Source organism: Nannobrachium achirus, assembly GCF_963921795.1.
Source record: "Nannobrachium achirus genome assembly, chromosome: 4".
In the NCBI taxonomy this organism is placed as follows: domain Eukaryota; kingdom Metazoa; phylum Chordata; class Actinopteri; order Myctophiformes; family Myctophidae; genus Nannobrachium; species Nannobrachium achirus.
The window spans coordinates 41,582,286-41,609,178 of NC_137813.1; the positions used below are offsets into that span (position 1 = coordinate 41,582,286).

General features: G+C 45.7%; 1 protein-coding gene across 1 annotated transcript in view; it reads right to left on the reverse strand.

Moving 5' to 3' along the window:
- The window catches only part of srcin1a (SRC kinase signaling inhibitor 1a), a gene marked incomplete at its 3' end in the record, with an annotated part of 74,040 nt that overhangs the window by 39,052 nt on the left and 8,095 nt on the right, over positions 1-26,893 (reverse strand). The window contains exons 3-10 of the mRNA XM_080723300.1: positions 25,559-25,585; positions 15,599-15,794; positions 12,264-12,559; positions 6,467-7,290; positions 5,965-6,066; positions 4,716-4,843; positions 1,705-1,725; positions 754-914 (exon numbers count right to left, since the gene is read on the reverse strand). Of these exons, the coding sequence (XP_080579426.1) occupies positions 754-914; positions 1,705-1,725; positions 4,716-4,843; positions 5,965-6,066; positions 6,467-7,290; positions 12,264-12,559; positions 15,599-15,794; positions 25,559-25,585 (1,755 nt within the window). The remainder of the gene's footprint in view (positions 1-753; positions 915-1,704; positions 1,726-4,715; positions 4,844-5,964; positions 6,067-6,466; positions 7,291-12,263; positions 12,560-15,598; positions 15,795-25,558; positions 25,586-26,893) is intronic.

The following is a 26,893-nucleotide window of genomic DNA, read 5'->3' on the forward strand; positions in this document are numbered from 1 at the left end:
CTGTGTCTCTTTATGACTGTATACTGTAGTATTGAAGTCAAGATTCTGTCAACAACAAAGCCAATTGGCCGTTTTGCTCTTGGGAAACCACACCCCAGAATACTGTAGACAGGGTTGTAAGGTTCCACTGAGACTTCCCCCAAGGTAGCCATCTATTGATCTCCACAGATCTCTGGCAAGCAAATAGCAGTTCCTACCCAGGGCTGTATCAGCCGTCAGGACTGGAGGAAGAAGCAGGTGGAACTATACCGTACTGTAGTTTGTACGACAGACGGTGCAACTGTTGGTGTTTGTGGTGCGTCCTATGGAGAATACTCAATGATAAAAGATTGCATCTTATGTAAAAAATATGATTCAATAGATATGTGTGGGAGGTTTGGACAAAATCTGTAGGAATAATAGCGAAAACAGAAAATGCAAGGAAATGGGCCTATATGGCGAGTTCTGTCAAAATCCAAAAAAGGAAAACATTTTGATTGTACAATCTATGGTTCAAGAGCTAAAGGCCAAAACGTAAAGTGTCCTTTCATACAGTAGCTCCACAATGAGGCCAATTAAAAAAATAAATAGAGTGGAGGTTCTTCCTTGGCCTACTGGGGGTGTGCATGCAAAGTGCCACACCGATTGTACCAACAGTGTCTGAGAGTATTTGCTAACAGGCTGACAGACAGAAAGACAGACAGACAAACATACAAACGGGCTCCAGCCTGGTGGAGACTGGAGATAATCACTCGTAAGCAGCAGGTGTCTCACCTGCATCTTGCGCAGCTGGCCCAGCTGTTTGCGCAGGTCCGTGGCATTGTGCTGCAGGTCGTGCAGGTGGAGCTGCATCTGCAGCCGGCTGACGCTGTCACCTGGGCCTGCATTGAGGGACGGAGGAGGCATCAGAGCCAGGGGCGCCGACGGCGTGAGAGCTGCCAATCACAGAGCAGGACACCGGGGTCACAGGGAGGCGATGGGAGAAATTAATTGCCGCCACTGTGAGCTGTGACTGGGCTAAAAGCTTCAGCCAGCCACCACGCATACTTACTGTACTGTACAAACACACACACAAGGCCAAGGGCACTAATGGCACTTGCAAGCGCAACAGCAGCACTTATGTGTACACACGGCAGCACAAATTAATGCAAAACGCCATATTCACAACCCTCTTCCAGCCCCGGTGGGAATTAGAGGAGAGGTGTGTCCTCATGCTGTTAGTGATCCACAGAGAATTGCAATCAGTCTCTATTCAGTAGTGTGACTTACAGTACACACAGGGGGATAACCATGCTCTTATCTACCTCAGGGCTTTGGGATTATGGCCATTAACCTCTCTAACAATCTCCCGTACACCACAACACACACACACAGACACACACACACGCACATACACACACACAGGGCCAGGAGTGCCACGTCTCAGACAAAACAATCCCTCTGAATTTCACAGACGCATTGCCAGACTGAAATTCAGAAGGAGAGACAGGACCAGACACGGGGCCAGTGACAGGAACAGATCAAGGCCTGTTCTCTTGAGGAATCGATCGGAGGAGGAGGCACACGGGAGGATAGACACCACTAGCCAGCCACCCAGCCCAGGTTGTGAGAGCGACACCACACACCCACACAGACGACAGAGCCATGAGGACGGGGAGAGAGAGAGAGAGAGAGTTGGATAAAGGAGAAATGGAGGGGGTGTGAGGTAGGAGAGAGAGCAACTACCTTTCCGCTTCAGCCGTCCAGCTGAAATATAGAAAGAGTGAGCCAGTTACAAGAGATTAATGAGGTAGAGAGGGAGATAGAACAGGGAATCTCTAGAGTTCAAACGTACCGGTGAACCGCTGGAAACATCGTTAATTGATTAGTGTAGTGTAGAGCAGGGGTTCCCAAACTTTTTTTGTCTCAGGGCACCCCATAAATATATTTTTTTATCAGAGGCACCCACATTATACTTTTCACTCCCAGCACCTTATATTTACAAGCACACAACGCCTCACATCGTGAGGCGTTGTGTGCTTGTAGATCGGCTGTTTTCACAAGTTTTGTGTGACAGAGGTTTCTGCCTGACAGTGACGATATTTTAGTGATTACGAGGAAAACGTTGAGATAATAGCCATTTAGGTTAGAAAACTGACTGAAAATAACTTTGTACTTCAAGTTTAAAAGATACTAAATATTTTTTCATAAATTCCAAATATTATCAAATTATCTCGCGGCACCCCTGGACTGCCGTCGCGGCACCCCAGGGTGCCCCGTCACCCACTTTGAAAACCCCTGGTGTAGAGACCCCCATTCACGTAGTGCTCTTTATTTTAGTGTTCAAAATGCGAGCAGGTTTTCACTCAGTGTGGTTAGTGTATGAATGAGAGCGACCAGTGTTAGCGACGCCTGCCCAAAGCAGGCTCCCTGTAACAGTGGTTCTCAACCTGTGGGCCGGGACCCCTAGGGGGGGTCCCCAAAATTATTTTGGGGGGTCCCCAGATGTGCAACATTGTTTTCTCACTCAACAGTAAACAAACCAACATAAAGTTTAAGTGTATAGAGGGTATCTGCACATGTCTTAAGTGACAATTTAAGGACTTTTTGAATACCTCTAAAATGACAAATTAATTATTAGCCAAATTGTCAAATATTAAAAGTTTGAGAACCACTGCCCTGTAACAACAACCAAACATGACTCTTGTTCCTATGCAAATGAGCTTGGCTGTGCATGTGTGGACAGGAACGAGAGTTTACAACTGTTAATTGATGCACAGTGATTAACTATGGGAGGTTTCCTACTATTCCTCCAAATATGCATGTTCATGCTGACACAGAACATGAACGACTGCAGTTGGTAACTACAGTTGTCGACAAATGTGTGAAAGTAGACAATGTCTCCACTGAAGGTTTACTGTATTGATTTGGCATTATTTCAGTCTGTAAGAAGCTTCAGTGGCATACAGCCCTGCGCTGTCAATGCAAAGCTTTGGCCATTGAAAGGTTATCTCCAAAGATTATTAAATGCCAACATGCTTTTTTGTTGTTGTTGTTTTGTTATTCTTAATGATATGGGGAGAAGGTGAAACAGGAATGGGAATAAAATAAAATAAAATTAGGTTGTGACTGATGGCGGGGGGAGCCAGAGAGAGAGAGAGGGATGAGGATTTCATACTGAAAATGTATCTGACCGACAGGGACGTGCTGGGCCCCTGATTCAGCCGAGTTGGAAAGGCCCTAATTTTTGCGTTATATTTCGTCGTTGTCGGGTGGAAACCTTGTATGTCCAAAACCGTTTTATTTTATTTTATAAATCATATTTTAAAAATGATTTAAACTGGTGAAAACAGCCAATCTACAAGAACACAACGCCTCGCACCGCGAGGTGTTGTGTGCTTGTAGATCTGCTGTTTTCACTACTTTTGTGCAACAGCCTTGTAAAAATGTATAAATTTGAAACTTGGAGATACGAGGTTTCTGCCCGACAGTGACGATTTACTTTGTTGGCCGCCCAGCCCCCAAAATGGAACGAAGGCCGACATTTTATTTTAAACTTTTTCCTAATGGCCGGCCTGGACCGGCCGGGAATGAACCAGCCGTTCGGGAGTTGTCCCGCTTTTCCCAATGGCCAGCACGTCCCTGCTGACCGAGACAATTCTGACCTGATCCTGCAATAATCTAGCCTGGCTGCAATACCTGAATCACTAGCCAGGCCTATTAAAAAAATATGTGAAACAAAATGAAATTTCAGGCTGATAGTCAGGCTAGCAATAAGAAGTTCATGTCAACTAAATATATAGTTCATGAATTCTAATTGCATCCTTCATTTTCCCAAATGGCTAGATTTAATTTTAACCCCTTTAAATGGGAAGTTAACCCAAAAGAAGAATTCTCACTGTCAGTGTTGTTTAGGAGTTTATAAACCGATGTTTGATATACCGATAGCTGCTGCTAATCTCTGCCAAACGTCTACTTCAATTCATCAAGTATTTTCTTCATTTTTGGATTCTTCATTCACCATAGGAATGTATACAAACCAAGATTCTGGAATGAGTAAACATAGAAATAAAGTAATTTCATTGGGTGAGCTTCCCCTTTAACCCTGGCATCAACATTTTGGGCATGTCATTATAGGCAAAAAATAGCAGATTTACAAGGTCATCGCTTGTAGGCCGGCTAGTTTCAAAAAGATTTAGAAATGTGTTAAGTGGTTAAGGGCGTAATTTAGCAGGGACATGCATAAAAGAACAAAAATGAAACAGTTCCTGGAGGATGTTGAGATTAGGGATGGGACGATATGAAAGTTTCATATCACGATTATTGTGACAAAAGAAATCGCGATTTACGATATTACCGCGATATCAAAATCCATCATCCTGGGCGGGACATTTTCCAAAAAATAGCAGATCTACAAGCTCACAACGCGTTGTGAGCTTGTAGATTGGCTAATTTTTGGCAAAGACATTTGATAGAGAGTGAAAAAAAGACTATCAAGTACGTATATTATAAGTACCTTTTACCAGTATTAGAGGGTTGAAGTGGTACCGGATATGCAGCTTGGCAAATAAAAGGTAAATTGAACCCTAGTGCATGACGGAAGACAATATCACGATAAATTAAATCTGTGTTTTTTTTTATCACGATAAACGATAATATCGCATATCGTCCCATCCCTAATTGAGATAGAAAGGCAGTTCTGTTAGCATTCAGCTAACAGACCGTTCAGGATCACACGGCTCACAGACTGTACTCACTTCCAGTGGCGGAGCCGTCACTGTTGGACTCGGTCTTCTCGCTGGAAGAGAAAGGTAAGGGCCGTGAGAACTCCGCCCCTTGGTCCGGAGGGCAGCCCGCCATCATGCAGAGACGCAGCAGGCCACATCTGAGGATCAACGGCCACAGGGCAAGGCAATTCACCCTTTGTCAAGTCCCGCCCATTGTCCTGCCCCTCTCCACACCCATTGGTTGCTGTGTCTTCGTGGGACATTCAGTGGGACATTCCATCCACTGCCATGTTAATTCAGTTGCTTCATATTGTTATTCTGTGGGCTCAATTCTAATTTCAAACTTTGTTTCAGTCAATTGGAGCTGCCCAGTGGCAGCATAGTGAATCAGCATGTTTTTAAATGTTTTTATTTCTCCAAAAATTATGTTTTAGCTAATTCAACATAAAAAAGGCGGAACCAGGGCGGGACAAGGCAGATAGAGCCTGCTGGTTGGTCAGTCAGGGACCAACCAGGAGGCTAACAAAGGGTGAATTACAGCGCTAATGCTAATAGTGCTACTGCTGGACACTATAAAATGCCTGGGTTTCCGAGGCTAGCTGGACACTAACACACAACGCACACCAGTGGTTCCCAAACCAAGAGCCTGCATTCTTGGGTCACGGATTAATTTTTATTTAAATGTTTTGTACCATTTGTATTATTTTATTACTATTGTTGTTGTTTCAAAAGATTTTCCAAAAATAAATCTATATTTTCAGAAATGTTAACCCCAAAAGAAATAATGCAAATAGCAGGGAGCTATTTACACTATTAAATAGGGCTCAAGTGTCGGATTCATGATGTATTTTTGAAAGTTTGGCGGTCCTGGGGAGACACCAAAATGTATCTTTTGTGTCTCGAGCTGAAAACGTTTGGGAATCCCTGATGTACACTGACTGTACAAACGCTGACCTGTACAATTGAATGTCCTGCTCTTTATGGACTCTTATTGTAGTCTGTGTTGACATGGATGTCATGATGACGATGATGATGATTACCGTATGTCCTGTTTAGATAAATGGGCTGAACTGTCTTGCAGATCTCACTGTATCTATGTGCTGTGCCCTGCAGATGTTTTGTGTGGCTGTACTTACACCACGCTTACACAAAACAAATGCACCATTTCACTGCACATGAGAGCTGGTAATGGTTCTGAAAATTGCTTGTTACTCGTTGGTGTTCGTGAGTCTCAGCTTGCAGCTTGGTGGGCTAATGGGGGTATAATAGAATGTCTTACGTGCTGTCGCTGTCTGGCGCTCTGGTCAGAACACTCTGAACCAGGCCAGTCAGACTGGCTATCTGTTTCTCCATGGCTTCCATGCGCTCCAGACGTTGGTCCCTAAACAGTGTATATGTCATAATAATCACATCATAGTTAGGCCACACAGTGGTGCATCGGCACACAAAAAAAGTATACTGTACTTTATGCTATGCATATCGTCACTGTCGGGCAGAAATCTCCAAGTTTCAAAGAGTAAAGCCCTGATTCACCATACAAGGCTGTCGCACAAAACTAGTGAAAATAGCAGATCTACAAACATGCAAGGCCTCGCGGTCCGAGGCGGCGTGTGCTTGTAGATCGTCTATTTTCACTATTTTAAATCATTTTTAAAATGATAATACAAAACTAACGGACATGCAAGGTTTCCACCCGACAACCATGATATGGTAGCCTTTAGTAATCAGGCAAAGAAGTACTGTGTTCACTCCTCACTCCTCGCACAGACTCTGATACTGACCTACTACTGTCTGAGTCCTGTCCGGACATCATGGAGCCGAAACCGGACATGCCCCTGCCTCCCTCCCCGGGCCCGGCTGTGAGACACAGCGGGTCCGAGCCGGAGCTGGGCCTGGACTTTGGGCTCTCTACAAAGACAGAGGAGGAGGAGTCCTTGCGGAAGGTCTGCCTGACGGGGGAGGCCCTGCTGGGGGAGCTGGAGTACGAGTCCCTGTCCCTCAGCCCCATGTCCGGGATCTTCTGCGGAGAGGAGGGGGGCATTCGGAAGCCCATGCTGCCCAGCGTGGCCGAGGAGTACGCGTCGTGGTAGAGCGAGCTGCCCGGCTTGTAGATGGGGTCGTCCAGGTCGCCCTGCAGGGCAGCGGCCGAGTAGGTGCTGAGGGAGCGGACAGAGCCGCGGCGGTAAAGCCCACTGGAGACGGGAAAGCTAAAGGGGTCTCCGATGGCGGCTAGAGACTGAGTGGAGGCGATGCTGAGGCGGCCCTCGTGCACCAGGCTGTAGGGGTCCGCGTACAGTCCGTCGCTCTTCATCAGCACCATGTTCTTCCCGGAGACCTCCTCGTCGGGCTTGACGTCGCGGCGTTCCAGGATGGCGCTGGGCGAGGGCGACAGGCCGGAGTTGGGGCCGTGGCCGGCGTTGGGGTGATGCGGGTGCTGCGGCTGCTGCGAGTGGGACCCCGGCCCGGCGAAGGACGGCGGGCGGCCCCCGGCGTAGGAGAGACGTGAGCGAGACGGGGAGCCCGAGGGGGGCGAGGCCGAGGAGGAGGGCAGGGTGTTGAGGCGGCGGGTGGGGGAGGAGTCGCGAGACGAGTACACCATCTCCCTCTGAAATGACAAGATGGGGAGGGGGGTTACCAGGGGTGTCGCACCAAATTCTGGGCCCTGGGTACAAGGATCTGCTATTTTTGGAAAAATCGTGAACATTTCAAATCCTTCTAAGGTTTTTTGAAAAACCTATGTTTCTATGTCAGTGGTGCTCAAATATTTTCATGTGAAGGACCCCCAAAATTATATGTATTTGGCCATGGATCCCCATCTCAAGATATTTAGTTCCAGGGACCCCCCCAGAAGCAGAATTTGAGTTACAAATGTTCACATAAAAAGTACATATATTTAGAGATTTAGAAATTTAGATTTGCACACATTTTCACGACTTTTTAAAAATAGCAGATCTACAAGCTCGCAGTGCGGCACTCGGTGCCGCGCTGTGAGCTTGTGCTAAAGTATAGAATGATTAAGGTCCCTCCACCTTGGGCCCTAGTAACTCAGTCCCACTTTTCCCCCCCTTGTGACGCCCCTGGGGGTTACCATGGAGACCCTGGGGATGAGAACAATGTGTTCGCTGCGAGTCAAGCTGAGGGTGACCTGGGATTGTCTATATCTGCCAATGCGACGTTTCGAAAAGACCAGTCATTTGCCCCACAGCACAATTACTCCCCAAACAAAGGTGAATTGCGTAAATTGAGCGGCAGTTATGTGAGCAACAGAATGTGTTCAGACATGTTGAATGTCGAATTCAGCATCGACTATTTCTGGCCACTGCACAAGAAAAAGAAAGAAATCTGAAAAGAATCTTAAGATGTCCAGCTCTATAATGTATTGAGCATTCGTCCAGCCAGAATGATGTTTTAGACTCTGAGCTGGTATCCAGGATACTGTCTTATATCAATGTCTTCTCCTTGGTAGGCATTAGAATGGATCGTTAAGCAGGACGATACCAGTATGCATTGCACGTCAAGTGGGGCCAAATGAAGTGGCGCCCTTCCTCCAATATCCTTAAGCATAGCATCACCCATCAATATTCTGTGGGGAATATGTTGTGAGCTTGTAGATTAGCTATTTTTGTCGAAGACATTGGTGTAGCGAGGGGGGGGGGGGGGGGGGGTGGACCAAGTACAGAGCCATATTAGTTTGATAAATAGAGTTTAGGGTTTAAGTTAACCTATTAACAACACCAAACCCATGCCTAAACTTAACCAAACAAACAGTAGCTAACCTTAAATCAAATGAATTAAATTAACTAAACCAGACCAGCCCCATGTATAACCATAACCATAACCATCTCTAAACTAAAACTTTATTGATTTGCGTGTATGTGTCTCCCGTAGGAAGTGAGGCCGATCGCCCCCCGCTACCCCCGCCTCCCCGTTCTTTGCTCCCAGACCACGCCCCCGACCGTCGCGATTGGCCGGCTGTACTCTGCTGTACTTCCTGGCCATGTCCTGTTACTGTTGTTGTCGCGTCGCACTAGTGCTGTCACGCGTAGAAGGATGTTTGAGAGAGATGAGATTCAATTTATTGTCACATCTCATACGTGGAGACGTTTGAATACGCGGAGACGTTTGGACTTTTGGAAAAATGAAAATGCGCGTGATTTACAACGCTGCCGACCGACCGATGACAATATTGTTGTTGGACCGTCGCTAAATACCATCTAATGATGTAAAGTTCGATTACTGTACCACATGAATAGCGTGGCATTACTGCCCACAGAAAAGCAGTGTGACTGCAGGTTTGGGAAGAGAGGGAGAGGGGGAAAAACGTCTGGAGACTGATGCTTTAGTCTAAAGTAGCCAGCGTGGAATCAGACTATTTTGAGTTCATTTTATTATTGTTATTGTTATTATTATTATTTTCATTTTTCCAAAAGTCCAAACGTCTCCGCGTATTCAAACGTCTCCACGTATGAGATGTGAAAATACTTTTCGCTGTACTGTACTGTACTTGTACTGTACACTGACAATAAATTGAATCTCATCTCTCTCAAACATCCTTCTACGCGTGACAGCACTAGTGCGACGCGACAACAACAGTAACAGGACATGGCCAGGAAGTACAGCAGAGTACAGCCGGCCAATCGCGACGGTCGGGGGCGTGGTCTGGGAGCAAAGAACGGGGAGGCGGGGGTAGCGGGGGGCGATCGGCCTCACTTCCTACGGGAGACACATACACGCTATTGATTTAGCAGTTTGCGCAATGCATCATGGGTATTGTCCGGTAACAGTCCATTTTGCCACCTCAGTTCAGGACAGCAGAAGCATCAACATATATTGAACTAGATTCTTTTTCCTCTTTCACTTTTCTTCTCTTTCACATTTTTTGTAAAGAAAGTGGTATAGTCTTTCTGTATTGTATTTTGTTCAGCTTACCTCTTTGTTTTCTCCCAATCTACTCCTATTGCGATTCTTTTCATCTATGCAGCTCTAGGCCAAATATTTTCTATCTCCCATATTGTCTCATTCTTTAAAGCATACCAGTGTTTCCCTCTACTTTACTTGTCCGTTCGTTTTTCAACATCCCAGCTATAGCGCTGTACTGTTTGACTCACACTGCACACTGGTGTATGACAAAAGGATTTGCAACATATAAAAATAAAAATAAAACTGATGTTTTCACGTTAAAAAGCAGATAAGCCACACATCGCACACAGAGACACCTTAGGGTGTCTTACTGGTTTAGTTCTACTTTAGGGTTTCTCTCACATCCTAATATTAACTGAATGAGCACAAGAAAACGCACATATGCACGCGTGCACAACACAGTCTGGTCGGGTTTATATGATTAATGGCTGATTGATTCTCTTTGTTGTGTGAATAATGCAGATGGTAAAAACAGTGTGCCGTGAAAGAAAAAAAAAAGCATAAAAACCAAAACAAACTCCAGGCTTCACTCTTTTGGACCACAACAGATACTGCTCAAGGTGTTATTTCTCTGCTCAGATCACAGAGGAACATTGTTCTCTGGTGTCACATCAACAGATGGCCCACTTGGAGATAAGAAAATGCATTTCCAGAAGGAATAGCTGGTAAATTACTAACCCACATACGCTGCCCCAACTGATTGCAGGTTATTGCTGGGGAAAGTAAAAGAAAAAATCACACCCGTGTGAAGTGGAGCTGTGTGTGTGTGTGTGTGTGTGTGTGTGTGTGTGTGTGTGTGTGTGTGTGTGTGTGTGTGTGTGTGTGTGTGTGTGTGTGTGTGTGTGTGTGTGTGTGTGTGTGTGTGGATCATGTGTACCGATTTTTGTGACATTTGAAGAAAATATGTAGGAAAAGGAGCAAAAAGTGTGTTTTGGAGAAAATTCAAGATGGCGGAAAATCTATCATGGCGCAAATGGGCGTGGCCTATATGGGGAGATGCGTCATGACCCAAGGAATCCAGGGAAAAAATATTTTTAATTTTCCGACCTACGGTTCAAGAGTTACAGGCCAAAACGTAAAGTGGGGTGTTATGGCGCCACCATGCGGCCAAATGACACAATTATTTTTTATTTAATCCTTGAAATCATTATGAACCTCCTCTCCAAGTCTTGAAACTCTAGCCCCTATGGTTTGCGAGAGACAAATAATTGAATGTGAGTTTTTGCGATTCCCATTATAAGTCAATGGGGGAAATTAATTCACTAATAAATTAATATCAATTAAACTATAGAACCTTTCTCTTAGAAAAGTAATAGCCCACGATTCCCGAGTAAGCTGTTCGATTTGACATATGGCGCGAGTGTGTGGTGGCAAAACTGTGGGACTAGTGGCGTGCCGAAGTTTAGGAAGTTCAGGCTACATACAGACACACACACAGACAGACAGACAGACACACCCACACGGCCACGTATAGGGAGCCTGTGCTTCACACAGCTCCAAAAAACACCCTCTATTACCCTGCCTATAAGAAACCCACGGTCTCCATTTATTTACAGCGCTGTAATAGAATAATATAAATAGGTAAATGTGCTATTCTAGGGCTGCAAGATCAGATTTGCATGACATTTGCAAGGATTTCTCTTAAAGGGATACTTGGCCAATTTTCAACCTAATGCCTTTGTTCTGTTGCGAGGAGATCAATAATAGTATGACAAATAATACCCTATGTTTTCGGCGTACTTCTCTGCAAATTGTTGACATTGCAAAATGGCGTATGGGATGTACGCCCAACTGAGGAAAATGGGAGATATAGGGTATTCTTACATTAAACTAGAGAAGCAGTTCCTGCGGAAACTGCGTGGGCTCACTGAAAACACACACAGAGTAGCCTATATTATGTACAGTAGAAAATGTACACATCCCTCCTCAGACAGACTCAAGCCCAAGCAGTAATATAAATGGTAAGACAGAATTCATTTCCCAGAGGGATCCACTGGGAAACTGTTTATTTTTTATGTTTATATATCTGCCCAATCTCAAAAGGTAGACAAATTTGTAAAGCGAAAAGCACAAGCAATAATAACTGCGTAAAGCTGAACAAATTGAGGTTTGAACGAAATTTCTAGCTCAAAGAATGTGGAAGTAGTTGGATGCCAAAGAAAGTGTCAGAATAAATATAAATTGGGGACAAGTGATGTGTGCTCGCTAGAGCGAGCCAACAATTATTGACCTCTGGAATTTAGGTTGAAGGTTTCCTTTGAAACAGTCCTCCAAGTGTACGTGGCTCAATCCCCACCCCTCATACTAGGGATGGGACAATAAGCGATATTATCGTGTATCGTGATAAAAAACACTCACGATAATCGTATCATGGAGATTAATTTATCGCGATATCGTCCTCCGTCATGCACTGGGATCAATTCACCTTTTATTTGCCGAGCTGCATATCCGGTATCACTTAAACGCTCTATAATTGCTAAAAGGTACTTACAATATACGTACTTGATACAGTCTTTTTTCACTCTAAAAAAGGATAAAGGATTTTGATTATCGCGATAATATTGTAAATCGCGATTTCTTTTACACAATCATCGTGATATGACATTTTCATATCGTCCCATCCCTACTCCACACCCTTACAGTCCACACCCTGCTCACCCTCAGGTCCCCGTTGGCCAGGTGAGCGGCGGCGGGGTAGGATGCGTAGATGGGCTCCTTGCGGTAGATCTTGATGATGCTGCGGTCCTGGATGTCCCTGACGTCCTCCAGCTCGTAGAAGACGTTGCGCGCCTCGTCCTTGATCAGAATGGCCGTGTTGGGCGACTTGAGCATGCCCGCCGTCAGCTTCTGGGGGAACATGTGCACGATGAGCGCGTGCAACGTGTCCAGGCTGCTCAGCTCGTGGGTGATGTGCACGCGCCGCGTCTCATCGCCGAACTGCAGGAACAGCACGCCTGGAAAAGAAAAATAACACAGGGTCTAATGATGGCGTGACCCCCCGTGTGGATCCCGGACATCGTATTCTATGATATCAGTCATCTATGACAGTGTAAAAGAATCATATTTGAACTGGGGACCCTCCACCCTGATAAGCACTGGAGTTGAGGCATTCAATTTAGTTTGACTTGCTTCCACAGATACATTTTGTGAAAATAGCCATCTAGTACGAGCTTGTAGAGCTGCTATTTTCACAATATTGATGCCTCTTTCTTATATTATTATTTGACAATATGGCCAATGTTTGACCAGTTTTTATTTTAGTAATTTGTTGATTACATTTGATGCCTTAATGGTATTATTCCTTAGGTATTAAAAGGTTACTTAAATTGTCATTTCACCATCAAAAAGAATAAAGGAAAAAAGAAAGAAACAAAAATCACGTGGGGACCCACAGGTTGAGAACCACTGGTCTATGACCTATCTATGATGTATATGACACCAAATTTGGCCAATGTTTCAGCCAAAACTGACTTCTGTTATTAATATTAGTTAAATATTTAAAGTAATATAAAACATATGAGAAACAAAATGCAGGGGGGTTGCTTCCTTGGCCTCAGTGGCAGTGTGCACAAGACATTGTGAGATTAGTCCCATACACAGAATCACAGAGAGAGAACTCGCCTCCTACAGAGCAGGGAAAAGGGTGTCAGACCGAGATGACGGAGAAGAAATGAAAGAAAGGGAGATGATGACAGTCAGGCAAAATGAGGGCGATACTGCGGGGAGAGAGGTGGAGAAAGCTGAAAACAAAAGGGGAGTACGCAATCAAATCCTCAGTGATAAATCTAACCAAATGCACCCTTTACGGGTCCATTTGTTTCTATTTGTAAGCTCTCCGAGCTAAGTTAACACTCAGGATTGTACAGTGAACCTGTAGTTCACGCAGAGACAGAGACAAGTGAGACTGACAGGTCCGCCGTGTTCTAGCACTTCAAAACGGCTCCTCATCAGTCACTGTCAGGACAGTTTTACAGCTGCCTCTTTATCCCGCCGTGCTTGGCATAACCTTATGCCGCTGTGTTTATGAGTCTGAGCCCGGCTATACTACTAATCCTCTCCTCACTGCCATGGCCTTACAGTACTAAACCTGTCTTGTTTTTTGTTTTTTACCGTCCAACAGTCCCATAATAACCTGCCCTCGCCTCGATATGCTAATGGAGACGTACTGTAACACCTCAATGTGTCAACAGTTCCTACAGTAACCTACCTCGCTAAATGGTATTGCTGTAATGGTGCCACAGCGAAGAGCACTCTAAGAGGTGTTACTGCACACGCTAAACTGCGCAAGGTGTGAGATAATATATCAGTGTAATAAAGGTCATTAAGTTACGATGGTAGATGGTGTACCATGCTGTATCGTGCTATATTGTATATGAAATCTGTTTTGGAAATGGTGACTCGTTAACTTGAAACGTGAAATGTGGCATAGATTGTTCACAGCTATTAATGTGTAGAGACATAAAATCACAAATCATTAGACTTATGACTGAAATGAGTTATTTTCAACATAAAGCACTGGCTGCGCAGTGGGAGCAATTAGACGCTAAAGCTGTTGAAGTGAGAGTACCGTTAACCCATCCCATGTCACTGTACCTCTGAAAGCACAGCATAGACCTACAGTACATGTCCACACGTTACAGAAGCTAATTATGGCAGCTGTCAACCTAGCCTGCTAATCTATATTACATATATAATATATATAAAACCTCTAACCATTAATTTACGGAATGTCTGTCCGTCCGCTGTCTGACTGCATGCTGAAATCACTGATACCAAACAGTGTCGCCACCATGGTAACAGTGGCATGCTGAAGCAATGTCTGTCTGACATGATGAAACAAGTGACCAAATTTGGAGATGACTGACATCACTGACTGACATCACTACAGTGCCTAATTTTGGAGATGCCATCACAGACTGGCCTGGACACGGAACACAATATATGGGCATAAAAGAGAGGCAGACAGACAGAGATAAGAGATCTCCATATAATGTATGGGCACGAAAGGGACACAGACAGACAGACAGACGGATACAACGGGTATTGCACAACTGGACGTCAATGGTGACTATTCTCGCGGTCTGCACCGGTCTGGGTTCTCCCACATTACTTCTGAGACTCCTCAGGGGCATTCAATCCCTCATATATGTGCACTCATACAGCACTCCTGTGCACACCACCGGGCACAGGACTAATATAATAACTATTAATTTACGGAATGTCTGTCTGTCCGCCGTCTGTCTACTGTACTCTTACGTCATAGTACTTAAGTCACATACTGGCCTGGACACGGAACACCATATATGGGCATAGGACACGGAACACCATGGGCATAAACGGGTGAAACAGTGCCCAAATTCCTGACATCACTGACACGTCTGGTTCTCCAACATTACTCCTGAGACTCCTACATTCAATCCCTCATATACTGTGCACACCCCAGGCAAGGTCCTAGTATATAAAATGTGTATGTTTTTTCTTAAAGTAAAGCCCTGCTTCATCATACAAGACTGTCACACAAAACTAGTGAACATAGAAGATCTACAAGCACACAATAGGGACTTTAAGCAAGGACGGCGACAGCAGTCCCGCTACGGTAGCCAGAAATGGATCAGTAACCTGCTTGCCGTCGCAGCCCTTACTACAGCAGAAACTACCTTACCACGTAGCGTCTACATAGTCTGCTGCAGAGATGTCACCATGGGAACCAAAGAGTCCAGTAAAAGGGGTGGGAACCCGTCGCCGCCGGCTGTTTGCTTTTGATTTTGACTGCTACGGCGATTGCGTCATAGCAGCTGTAGGCTACTGTATAGAAAACGATTTTTTTTTTGTATACAGTACAGGTTTTGGACATACAAGGTTTCCACCCGACATATTCACATGACGGCCATTTTGTGGTTACTTCACACTCGGGGGGTGCAAAGTAAAGGTATGGAACAAAATGGCGGCTGGGTCAATGTGGTCCTCGCATGCATGCATTCCATGACCCTTACCTGGCGACCGTAGCTTGCTCTGACTGGCGGAGCGGGACAGCGGGAGGCTCTGGCGGAAGCGGTTCATGCGGTTGAATCCTAGCGGCATGTCGGCCTCCGACATGGTCTCCAGGGATTCGGCCGAGGCGAAGGAGAGCTTGGCGGCCTGGTCAGCGAGCCCCGACTGAGTGGACTGAGAGTGCCGCGGGCTGCGGCTCTGTAGAGGAGGCAGGCACACACACACCAATTCAAAGTGTTATTATTGAGAAGAGAAAGCGAGAGAGAGAGAGAGAGAGAGAGGGAGGGAGAGGGAGATACAGAGAGAGAGAGAGAGTCAGAGTTGGTTGGATTGAACCGGGGTGATGGAGGATACAGTGGACATAGGAACACACACACACGCACGCACGCACGCAAGCACGCACACACAGACACACACACACACACACACGCGCACACGCACACGCACACGCACACGCACACGCACACGCACACGCACACGCACACACACACACGCACACACACACACACACACACACACACACACACTCACGTATGCACGCACGCATGCACGCACGCACACACACACACACACACACCAAACACACAAACATAGCAAGATTAATTACAACATTGCTATGGTTTAACTACCAGTAATTCACTGACAATTACTAACGTTGTGGTGTCTGACATCAAGTCTTCCTGCACAAAAACAATCACCCAAGCTAAGGCTGCATGTGTGGTTGGTTGGCGCAAAACCTCAGGACATGGCACTTAGAGGAAACACCTCGAGGACACACAAAACAATGTATGTCAGCTTGCCATAAGCGCATGTCGGGGTTTGGGGTTGACTCTGTGGTGCTGTTGTAGAACGTCCCGAGGATGCGGGGGCTCATGCTGAATTTCTTCAGTCAGCCCGAGGCAGTACAGACGGTTGCTGAAGCCTTTTTTCCCCACCACGTGTGCGGTGTGCGTGTGTGGCCCATGCGAGGTCCTCGGAGACGTGTACAACACCAAGGAACTCTTAAGTTATCGGCCAGGTGTGTCGCACCAAGTTCTGGGCCCGGGGTACGAGGATTCAACTTCAATTATTTTGTGCTTTAACTGTTGAAAAATAGCAGATATACAAGCTTACAGCGCGGCACCGAGTGCCGCGCCGCGAGCTTGTAGATCTACTATTTTTGAAAAATCGTGAACATTTGTGCAAGTCTTTGAATATCTTCGAATCCTTCTAAGGTTTTTTGAAAAACCTATGTCAGTGGTGCTCGAACTTTTTCATGTGAAGGACCCCCAAAATAATATGTATTTGGCCACAGACCCCCATCTCAAAATATGTAGTTCCGGGGAGCCCCCCAGAAGCAATATTTGAGGTACAAATGTTCGCTTAAAAAAATACATATTATATACAAGATTTGCACACATTTTCACGACTTTTCAAAAATAGCAGATCTACAAGCTCGCAGCGCGGCACTCGGTGCGGCGCTGTGAGCTTGTATATCTATATTTTGCAATAGCTAAAGTATAAAATAATGAAGGCCCCTCCACCTTGGGCCCTAGTAACTCAGTCCCACTCCCCCCCCCCTTGTGACGCCCTTGTTATCAGCTCCCTTATCCCCCACCACCGGCGCACAGTACAATAGCATCTCCCTTCTCGCTCTGAGACTTCCGTAATGAGCTCCCAGAATGCCAACTGTTGACTGTTTGGAAGGTGGCTCCAGACACATCCGATGCCACCGCACAGCGAATATATGTTCAGTACCACAAACCCAGTGGAACACAGCTGATTTATTTGTATTATTTAGTTGCTGTCGGGCAGAAACCTCCTGTTTCCATATTCGAACTTTTTGTGTATTTTCCGCCGTAAATTAATGCCCTACCTGATCATACTAACTACAGTGTCACTCAAAAAAGTAAAACAGATCTGCAAGCTCTAAACGCGGCGCAAAGTGACACATTTTTTTGCTTGTCGATCTGCTACTTTTGCTATTTTAGAATTTGAATCCCGAAAATATGAGGTTTCCACCCGACAGAGATAATGCCTTTATTTTATTCAGTTTTCATTTCCCCATCTTGGTCTGACTTAATCAGATTTCAGTATGGCACTACTGTACCAATTCCAATTAATCTAGTTACTGTCACAATGCCTGCTGTGACAGAAGCTGCAGAGAGGGCAAGGGTGAGGGCGAGCATTCACTAACGCGTTAAATGAAAAGGACGAAGACACACGGAAATTCAATAACATTCAAAGACATCAACTATCTAATCGGGATTTTTTTTTGTCTTGACATACATAATTCAGTGGTGTCTGTGTGCATGCTCTCTCTCTCTCTCTCTCTCTCTCTCACAGACACCCCCCCCCCCCCCCCCCCCCACATCAGTGGTTCTCAACCTTTTTAGAGCTCTCCACCACCAGCATTTTAAACAGCCATCAAGGCAGCACCCCACCTCCCCACATGAATAAATATAGTTAGAAGACATAACACAGTTATTTCTATTTAATATAGCTTGTAGATCTACTATTTTCAGTTAAGCCATATCAGTCATTATTCCATTTGATGGACTTCCGAAATTTTAGGTACAGATATCTTTGTTACATTTAACAAAGGTAGAATACAGTATATCTTTTTAAAACAGTTTCCATTTTCCTATTGACCACCTGTCATTATGCCATGGACCACTGGTTGAGAAACAGAGGTGGTGTCCAGGACCAGGGGTGTCACAAGGGGGGAGGGGAGTGGGACTGAGTTACTATAGGGCCCAAGGTGAAAAATAGCAGATCTACAAGCTCACAGCGTGGCACCGAGTAGATCTGCTATTTTTTGAAACGGTGTGAAAATGTGTGCAAATCTTTGAATATAATGTATTTTTAAGCGAACATTTGAACTAAAATTTAGCTTCTGGGGGGTCCCTGGAACTAAATATTTTGAGATGGGGGTCCGTGGCCAAATACATATCATTTTGGGGGTCCTTCACATGAAAATGTCTGAGCACCACTGACATAGAAACATAGCTTTTTCAAAAAACCTTCGAAGGATTTGAAATATTCAAAGACAAGAAGAGAAAAAATAGCAGATCTACAACTAGCTCGCAGTGTGAGCTTGTATATCTGCTATTTTTCAATGGTTAGAGTACCCAGGGCCCAGAATTTGGTGCGACACGCCTGCACAGGACAGACAACGTCTGAACAGGCACTGCGATGGTGATACTGACGGATGGCCCACCCCCCCCTGTGCTCTCTAATGGGGTCATTTATCTACGCAATGACCACACCATACAACGCAGCCAGTAGTTCCAGAGACAAGCACAGAGCGCCAAACTGCAACACCCCTGCAGAGTATAATATCCTCGCTAGCTTCAATGAGACAGCCAAGAGATTAGCGTGAAATTACACTGGGAATACTCACACAAAAAAAGCAAAGCCCACGGTTAGACTCTCAGCTCGTAGAAGCAACAGTTTTTTTCTGCAATAGTCCTAGATGAATAAGACTGTCTCAAAACACTGTCATGTCTACAAAGTGCGTCGGCAGTTCCTGTAGCTGTCCTTTGAACTAGAGCTTTGCGAAGTTGAAAGCTATTTTGCTGCTGTGTTCAGAAATACCTGTTTCATGCCACCGCTAAAATAGAGTATAGTGTGATATGTTTGAGGCGAGGGAACTGCATAATGCACCCGAAAACCGAGCACTACTTCTCTCACAATGCCTGTTGAGCCTCCTGCAAGGGTAAGCAGTAGCATCAGCATTCAAGAAGCATAGTTCTGTTGAAAAGACACCCATTTGAATCCAAGGAAAATCTATTTGGGAGGGAAATGAACTGTCCTGTCCTTCAATAAGCGCCATCGATATGCTACAGATACTGAGGAAGGTGCAGAATGTCCAGCTGTCAAGCTGCTCTCAAGTGTACAATATTGCTGGTGCGCTGTGTAGTTTCCACTGACATACAGTACAGTATAAGGTGTGCATTGTAAATTGCCCTCTGCCTGCAGACATCTTCTGTGCATACTGTACATTTGTTGTTCTTTATCAACTCATATGGTTCATCTATTTGTACATACATCTAAATGAAAAGCTCTATCATGACTTCCATCCTCAGTGTGTTGAATTGATATTTAGCAAAAAAGGTAGTGCTGCATGCTTGGGACTATCTAGGACTGGGGCATTAGAGCTAAACATGATGACAATACATTCACACCCACACTCACACACACGCACACGCACGCACGCACGCACGCACGCACGCACGCACGCACGCACGCACGCACGCACGCACGCACGCACGCACGCACGCACGCACGCACGCACGCACGCACGCACGCACGCACGCACGCACGCACGCACGCACGCACGCACGCACGCACGCACGCACGCACGCACGCACGCACGCACGCACGCACGCACGCACGCACGCACACACACACACACACACACACACACACACACACACACACACACACACACACACACACACACACACACACACACACACACACACACACACGCACGTCTGTTGAGAATGAAACTGGTTTATTGCACCATTCACCTTCCAGGTGCCATTCCACAGCACGTGTTCAAACACCACTGGATTGCACAGTGCGAACTCTACACTACTGTTGTGTTATTAGAGCATAGCAGAGGAGGAGAGGATCCAGACGAGAACAAAACCATCTTGCACGGAACATGACTAAATGGGAAAAGGAGGACATACCGGTAGCTGCCTAAAACATACCTGAGGCTATTAGGTGTAGGCCTATTAAATCCCATGCAGCCTCCTCCCTATCCTTGTCTTTTTCTTGTTTCTGCTCTCACATACATGTGTGCTCTCTCTCCCCACACACACACACAAAAGATGGCAGTATTAAATAAGGTCAGGGTAATACAGTAGTTGTTGCTAAATGTGATCCAGCACTCCAATAATAGGGCTGCACATCATAATGTCTCGGGTAAGAAGAACCAGAGAGACTATAATCAAAGAACAAAGACCCGTAGCAGTGGGTTACCTGTTATCCCGTCCCCACCCACCCACCACCACCGGCACCACGACTGCCAGTCTTCTAATTAAGATGCTGATACGTGATCCGCTAGTTGTCTGGGCCCCACTGAGGGAGCAGACAGATTCATGTGAAAGGAGAATTAATGTTTCTCCCCTGGGTATATTTCTCAAATCTCCAGGAACACTGTAACAGCTCTCACACCTCCTACACTCATTTTCTTTTCATCTCAGCTCGGTCACCTGCCTTCCTTTACCTCTGCCCTCCCCCCCCCCCCATTCTTTACTCGATCTACCCTCTGTCATATCCCTCACACCTCTCACTATGTCCCCTTTTTAATAAAGAAACTGTTCTGAGCCTGTCTGTCAACACCGCAGACGTACAAGCATGTCCTGTCAGAAAACCGTAGGGGGTTGGTTGGGGGAGGGTGGGGCGATGCGTTTTTCTCACATCCCTTTTGTCTTTCAACTTTCTTTTTGCTTTTATCGTTCTTGCTCTGCATCCTTGTACGTTTCCACATCAATGCCTGTCTGACCCAATGCAGCCCCTCCTGAGATCTCCCCTTATGTCTCTGGAAGAAGTCGTCAATGAATGGAAAAAAAATACTCAAAATTGCTGTGGGTTTTTCACTGATGCCATTGGAGAGAGGGAGAGAGAGAGTGAGGGGAGGGGGGTTGTGTTCCTAGGGGGTGATGTCGTAATCCTTTTCGCCCATGAAAAGGAGGAAGATGGAAAACAGCAGTCGAAATCCTCACAGGTTTTCGGGCTGCAACTGTCAATCATTTTGTTTTCTCAGCCATCCTCACTCTTTGATTTAACTGGACGTAGTTGTGCCCGTCAATATCAGTGAATGTATTCATTTTACATCATCAAGTACCTATCGAATACCAGCCTATAATGCTCAAACCTCATCTGTCCGGTCATCCCCCTCGCTATATTAACTGTTTGACTGACAATCATTTCTATCCAATACTCCAGTACTAATGACATGATGCATCCACCCACCGCCACCTGAGTGTTGAGGAGTTGGTCAGCAAGACTCAGCATCCTTGACCCTGTTGCCCCCATTAACTCCAGGGGTCCTAAACCCACATCTCATCTCCGGACAAAAGTGCCCTCCGTCGGGGCTGCCGCTAGGATCAGCGGTGGCCGCACCGCGGTGAGACACAAACACACTCGCTCAGTGAGTAAACGCTGCGCGGTATTTCACAAAGATGAACACAATCCATCTCTCACCGCCCACGCACGCATGCACAAACGAGCACACTCGCGGTGGATTTCACGGGACCGCGTCCAATCTCATAGCCGCCCCAAAACTTCGCTGCACAGCCGAAAAAGCCGCCTGCCTCTCATTGAAAATGGATTACTAGCAGGCGGTTACCGCGTACCGTGTGGAACCCCCTAAAGATGCTTCCTGTGCTGTAAAAGGCAGGACTGTACAAACTAGGCAGAGCATGAATGGAAGAAGGATAAGCTAAAGGTATTAAAGTTTACAATATCCTGAGAGAGTGTTTGACTAAATACCAAGATGCTGAGAGAACAGTGAGAGCAAATAACTTCAATAATAATAGCATCACTTGTCATAAGTCACATAAGTCACATTAGATCACTTGTCTAATACCAGTAAGGCTCCCTAATCGGGAGATAAGCGACCGTAGGTCACTTATCTCCACAAATAGGGCAAAAATGTGTTTTGCCAAAATCTTCCTGATCCATGTTGATGACATGAGTGTAGACATACTGTGTAGTGATTTTCGTGATTTTAGGGCAAAATCTGTAGGAGCAGTGTCCAAAAATGTGTTTTTAAAATTCGGCCTGGAGGTGGCGCTATATGGGAGAGATTCATGTTGATGGGATGAGTGTAGACATACTGTGTACCGATTTGCGTGATTTTAGGGCAAAAATTGCAGGAGCAGTGTCCAAAAATGTGTTTTGCAAGAATCGGCCTCATGGTGGCGCTAGAAGAGGGCCATGTGAGAAATGAGGGGTGGGGTCTCCGTGCCGGCAAGGCGGACGAATAGGTACCGGCCCCGGCTGTCCCGGTCGCTCCTAGCCGGAGTTATGGCATTTTATGTGAGCTGCAGTGTAGGGGGTCCTCCACTGGGGGCGCCACCACTTTTGCATCCGTTCTGGAGCACCAGGAGTCGGTGGTCCCCGGGAATTCCCCGTGAGCAGCCCCGGTGGGGTGGTCATTTGGTCAGTTTAGCACATTTGGTCATTTTTTACATCTGGGGGTCCCCCAGGGACCTGGGGGTCCCTGGAGCTCCGGGGGTCCTTGGAGGTTGTAGTTTGGCAGGCAAGGAACGCGTGTTCCAAATTTGGCATGGATCGGGGCAACGGTTGCGGAGATATGAGCAGGGCAAGAGTGTGACGTGTGAGGTGTGACAGACAGACGGAGGGACGGACGGACGGAGTTACTTACACTTTGTGCAGGGTTTGATAGTAAATGCGACCTACGGTCGCAATCAACAAAGGACAATGAGTATGTCCCTCCTGTGTCTAATTAATTTGAGCCTGTGTCCCTTGTTTACTGGATATAGTTTCCCATATGAAACCTACAACCTGCTGTGTTTCTTTCACACCTCCTTAAAGAGGCATTTGACAGTTTTCGCCCCAGCCTTCTGTCAATTATGAACAGCTGTCTTGGTACAGGTGATGTTCCATTTTATTAACGAAATGCTGTTGTTCCGTCTGTCACCAAAAGGTCCATGGCATGCGTAACCCCACTGTTTTTTCCGTTCCGACAAAGCTGAACACGATGAACAATTAAAGGGAGCCTCAGCACACTCGAAACTGTGCAAAATCAGATTCTTTTTTTCCCCCTTTTTTTATTTGTATAGATAGCAAGCTTTCGGTCATAGACCTTCCTCAGACATACCGGTAGCTGACCAGAACATTCGTGTTTCAGAACTCAAACATGGAGTTGTCATTAAGGGAACAGCCTTAAATCGGTTCACATTGTACCCCCAAGATCGAAACCTTTCAGTTCAGATTGGTTCAGATTTTCCTTGTAGATGCCCGCCCTGGGTTCCATTAGCCCTGAATGGACGGACCTCCTGTGCCCCCATTCCATCACTCGGCCACTTAGATCCTCTGACCAGATGCTTTTTACTGTCCCGTGAGCCACTTGAAGTCTTTGCTGTTGCTGTGGAGTATCCTACTCTTCCATGTTAGGACTATCCCTTCTTTAGACACTTTTTCTGACTTTCAATCTTTTATAAATTGTTTTGCATACATATTTTTTAACCCTCAGTTCTTTGTGTAATTGTCTGCCTGTTGCATTTTATGCAATTCTTACTTACATGCTGCTGTAATAGCTCTCTGGTTGTTCTTAAATAATTATGCCTTATACAGTAAATCAAATTGACTTGACTTGACTACGTCCCATCTTGCGTCATCTACCAACAGTGATGCTGGCACTTCCTGGATCACATTAAGAAGATGGGTAAAAGGCATCATGAAGCGCCACTTTGATTTGAAGAATTTTCAACAAGAATCATCACAGAGGAAGGTGCACAGAAAGCAAACCGCCTCCCCGGTACCATAAACCTGTTGCCACTCAACGAGACCAGTTGATTGATGGTGTTTTTGTTTCTGCATTGTGCTATCGCACCAACACAAACATCCACCTTCACTGCTGCCACAATAATCTTTGCTATAACCACAGAGTATATAATATATGGTAAATTGATTGATAGACGGCAACATGCTGTGCTAGAAAGAGAAATGCACCCAGATACAGAACAGTATTCCCCTAAAGCACTAGAACTATGAATTCTTCATTTAACCATGAACACGTATGAATTATGTGTGTTGTTGGTTTGACATCTGAAGCTCCACTTGTCATTGCCACAGTAAGGGTTTGGTATCCTGGCCCCCGGCCACTTCCATCACACACGCCAAAGCCTCCCGGCCCTCAATAGCCTCTATGACGTACCGTAACAACATAATTGTCTCTCAAGCAGCTCTATGACGTATTGTAACAACCTAACTGTCTCTGAAGCAGCTCTATGACAGTGGTTCCCAAAAGGACGTTTGCCCAGGACCCAAACTAGTGAAAATAGCAGATGTACAAGCTCACAACACGTCTCTTTGCACTGAGTTTTAAGCTTGTAGATCTGCCATCTTCACTAGGCCTTCTTATAAAACTTTATTTGTTAATAGAAATTATTATTTTAATGATTTTTTTTAAGCTTATTAAAATCTTCCATTTTTATTTTTAAATGTAGGAAACAAAAAAAGGGAGCTATTTACTCACGGCTATAAAGATCTGGAAACATGCCAGTTGACTAATGTACTAAAAATGTTACATGGTGTTTGTACACTATACCCATCATGTCAATGCACACCACACAATCTTTAAGCCTTTCTTCATGCAAATTACATATGGATAACTTTCCCTGCAGCTCAGCGTCGATTCAAGTTGCCATGGTAACGTCAAAGCGTTAATTCAGCACGTCTGAAAGTTCTCAACGTCCACTGTACCGTACATTATTAGCCTGGATAATGCTTAGGCAAGGTCACACTAGTGCTAGCTGACTAAGGTATCATAACACTAGAGAATAATTTCCTACAGATTAAAAGGAGCTTCAGAGGTTTAAGATGCCTCCCCCCCCACTCCTCTCCCATTTAAGAGTGTAGACTAGAGACACCAACTGTGCTGAGTGCCAATGGTGCAGTAGAAGCACATCACAGTGGAACCCTGGGAATTACTGTGTAGGCTAATAGTGCTTCAACGGTCTGGGGTGATAGAAAGAGACACGCATCACTGAGCTCTCTAACACACACAGAAACACAGGCACACACAGACACATAGACGCATGCACGCACGCACGCACACACACACACACACGCGCGCACACACGCACACACGCACGCACACACGCACGCACGCACGCACGCACGCACGCACGCACGCACGCGCGCGCACGACGCACACACACACACTATGAATATGAGGATGATAATAACACAGAGACAATTGGACTTATAGCACTGACCTTAAAGCTCCAGTAGTTGGGCTGTTGCTGCAGCATTCATTGGAAGGAAGAAAGAGAGAAAGTGGAAGAAGGACAAATAGAGAGACGGGTTGTTAGACATTTACCTTGCCATTGTAAAACATCAGCCATGGCCTGGGTTAGGCAGGGGGGGCGGATGGGAGTAGCAACTTTGAAATAAGCCCCTGCAGGCCCCAGACACAAAATCAAATGCTTTTCCATGTATGACGCACCATTCAATTTTCCCATTCCCACAGTCCTCCCAGCACAACGCTGAGAACAGCCTCTGCATTATACTGTAAGAAACAATACCTGAATAGTATTGATGTGCATAGAGTCTATGACGAGTAATTTACCACTTTAACCCAATATACTTTGTTGACCAGGGTCCCCCAGGCGATCTATAGTTGGCCCCCTCCTAGTTTCACTCTACATCAAGGCTCTTCAACGTTTTCAGGTCAAGGACCCCTTAGCTGAGAGAGAGATGAAGCAGGGACCCCCTCTACATATTGTATAAATGTGTGATGGAGATTCTCATCGATTTCATAGATAGATTCATAGACTTGTTTGACACTTAACTACTTAAAATCGTAACTCGACGATACTTAGTAAACTTGACCTTTCACTCTGTACTTGGTCTGCTCTTTTTTACCTCTACACACCAAACTTATTTTCCAAAAATAGCCGATCTACAAGCTAGATCTGCTATTTTTGGCTAAAGTTCTCCTCAGAGTATAGGGATGTGAGGGTCCAAGTTGTTCATTTAAAATAATTATCCTATCACACAATGATTTGGTGGCCCCCCCCTGTAGTAACTCTGAGGACCCCCTAGGGGTCCCGGACCCCCCGTTGAAGACCCCTGCTCTACATCAAATATCCTTGCCAAAATCGGATCTACAGTAAAAGCTCACAACGTATCACAACGTGAAGCGGTGTGAGAATGTTATGAAATTGTGAAATGACCCAGAATAGGGGTGCAAGGGATCATGTGGGGAATGGTGCCCATTGGTGATTCTGAAGTGGTTCAATAGAGCTGCAATCATTGGCGTTGTTTATTGGCTGACGGAAGGACATGGGGACTGGCATTTGTTGTGACAGTGTAAGGTTACAGTGTGTCTGAAACGCCATTGAACTGTCAGGTGCGTGTGACCTATGGCAAGAGGAATGGAAAAGAGTGAAATTGAATTAAACGGCAAGGCCCACAGTGTTATTTGGATTTTGGCCTATCTCCCAGACTTCTATGCAGCAGATGCTCCCCCCACCCTGCACACACACACACACACTTGCACACGCACGCACACTTACACGCACGCACACACACACACGCACACACGCACA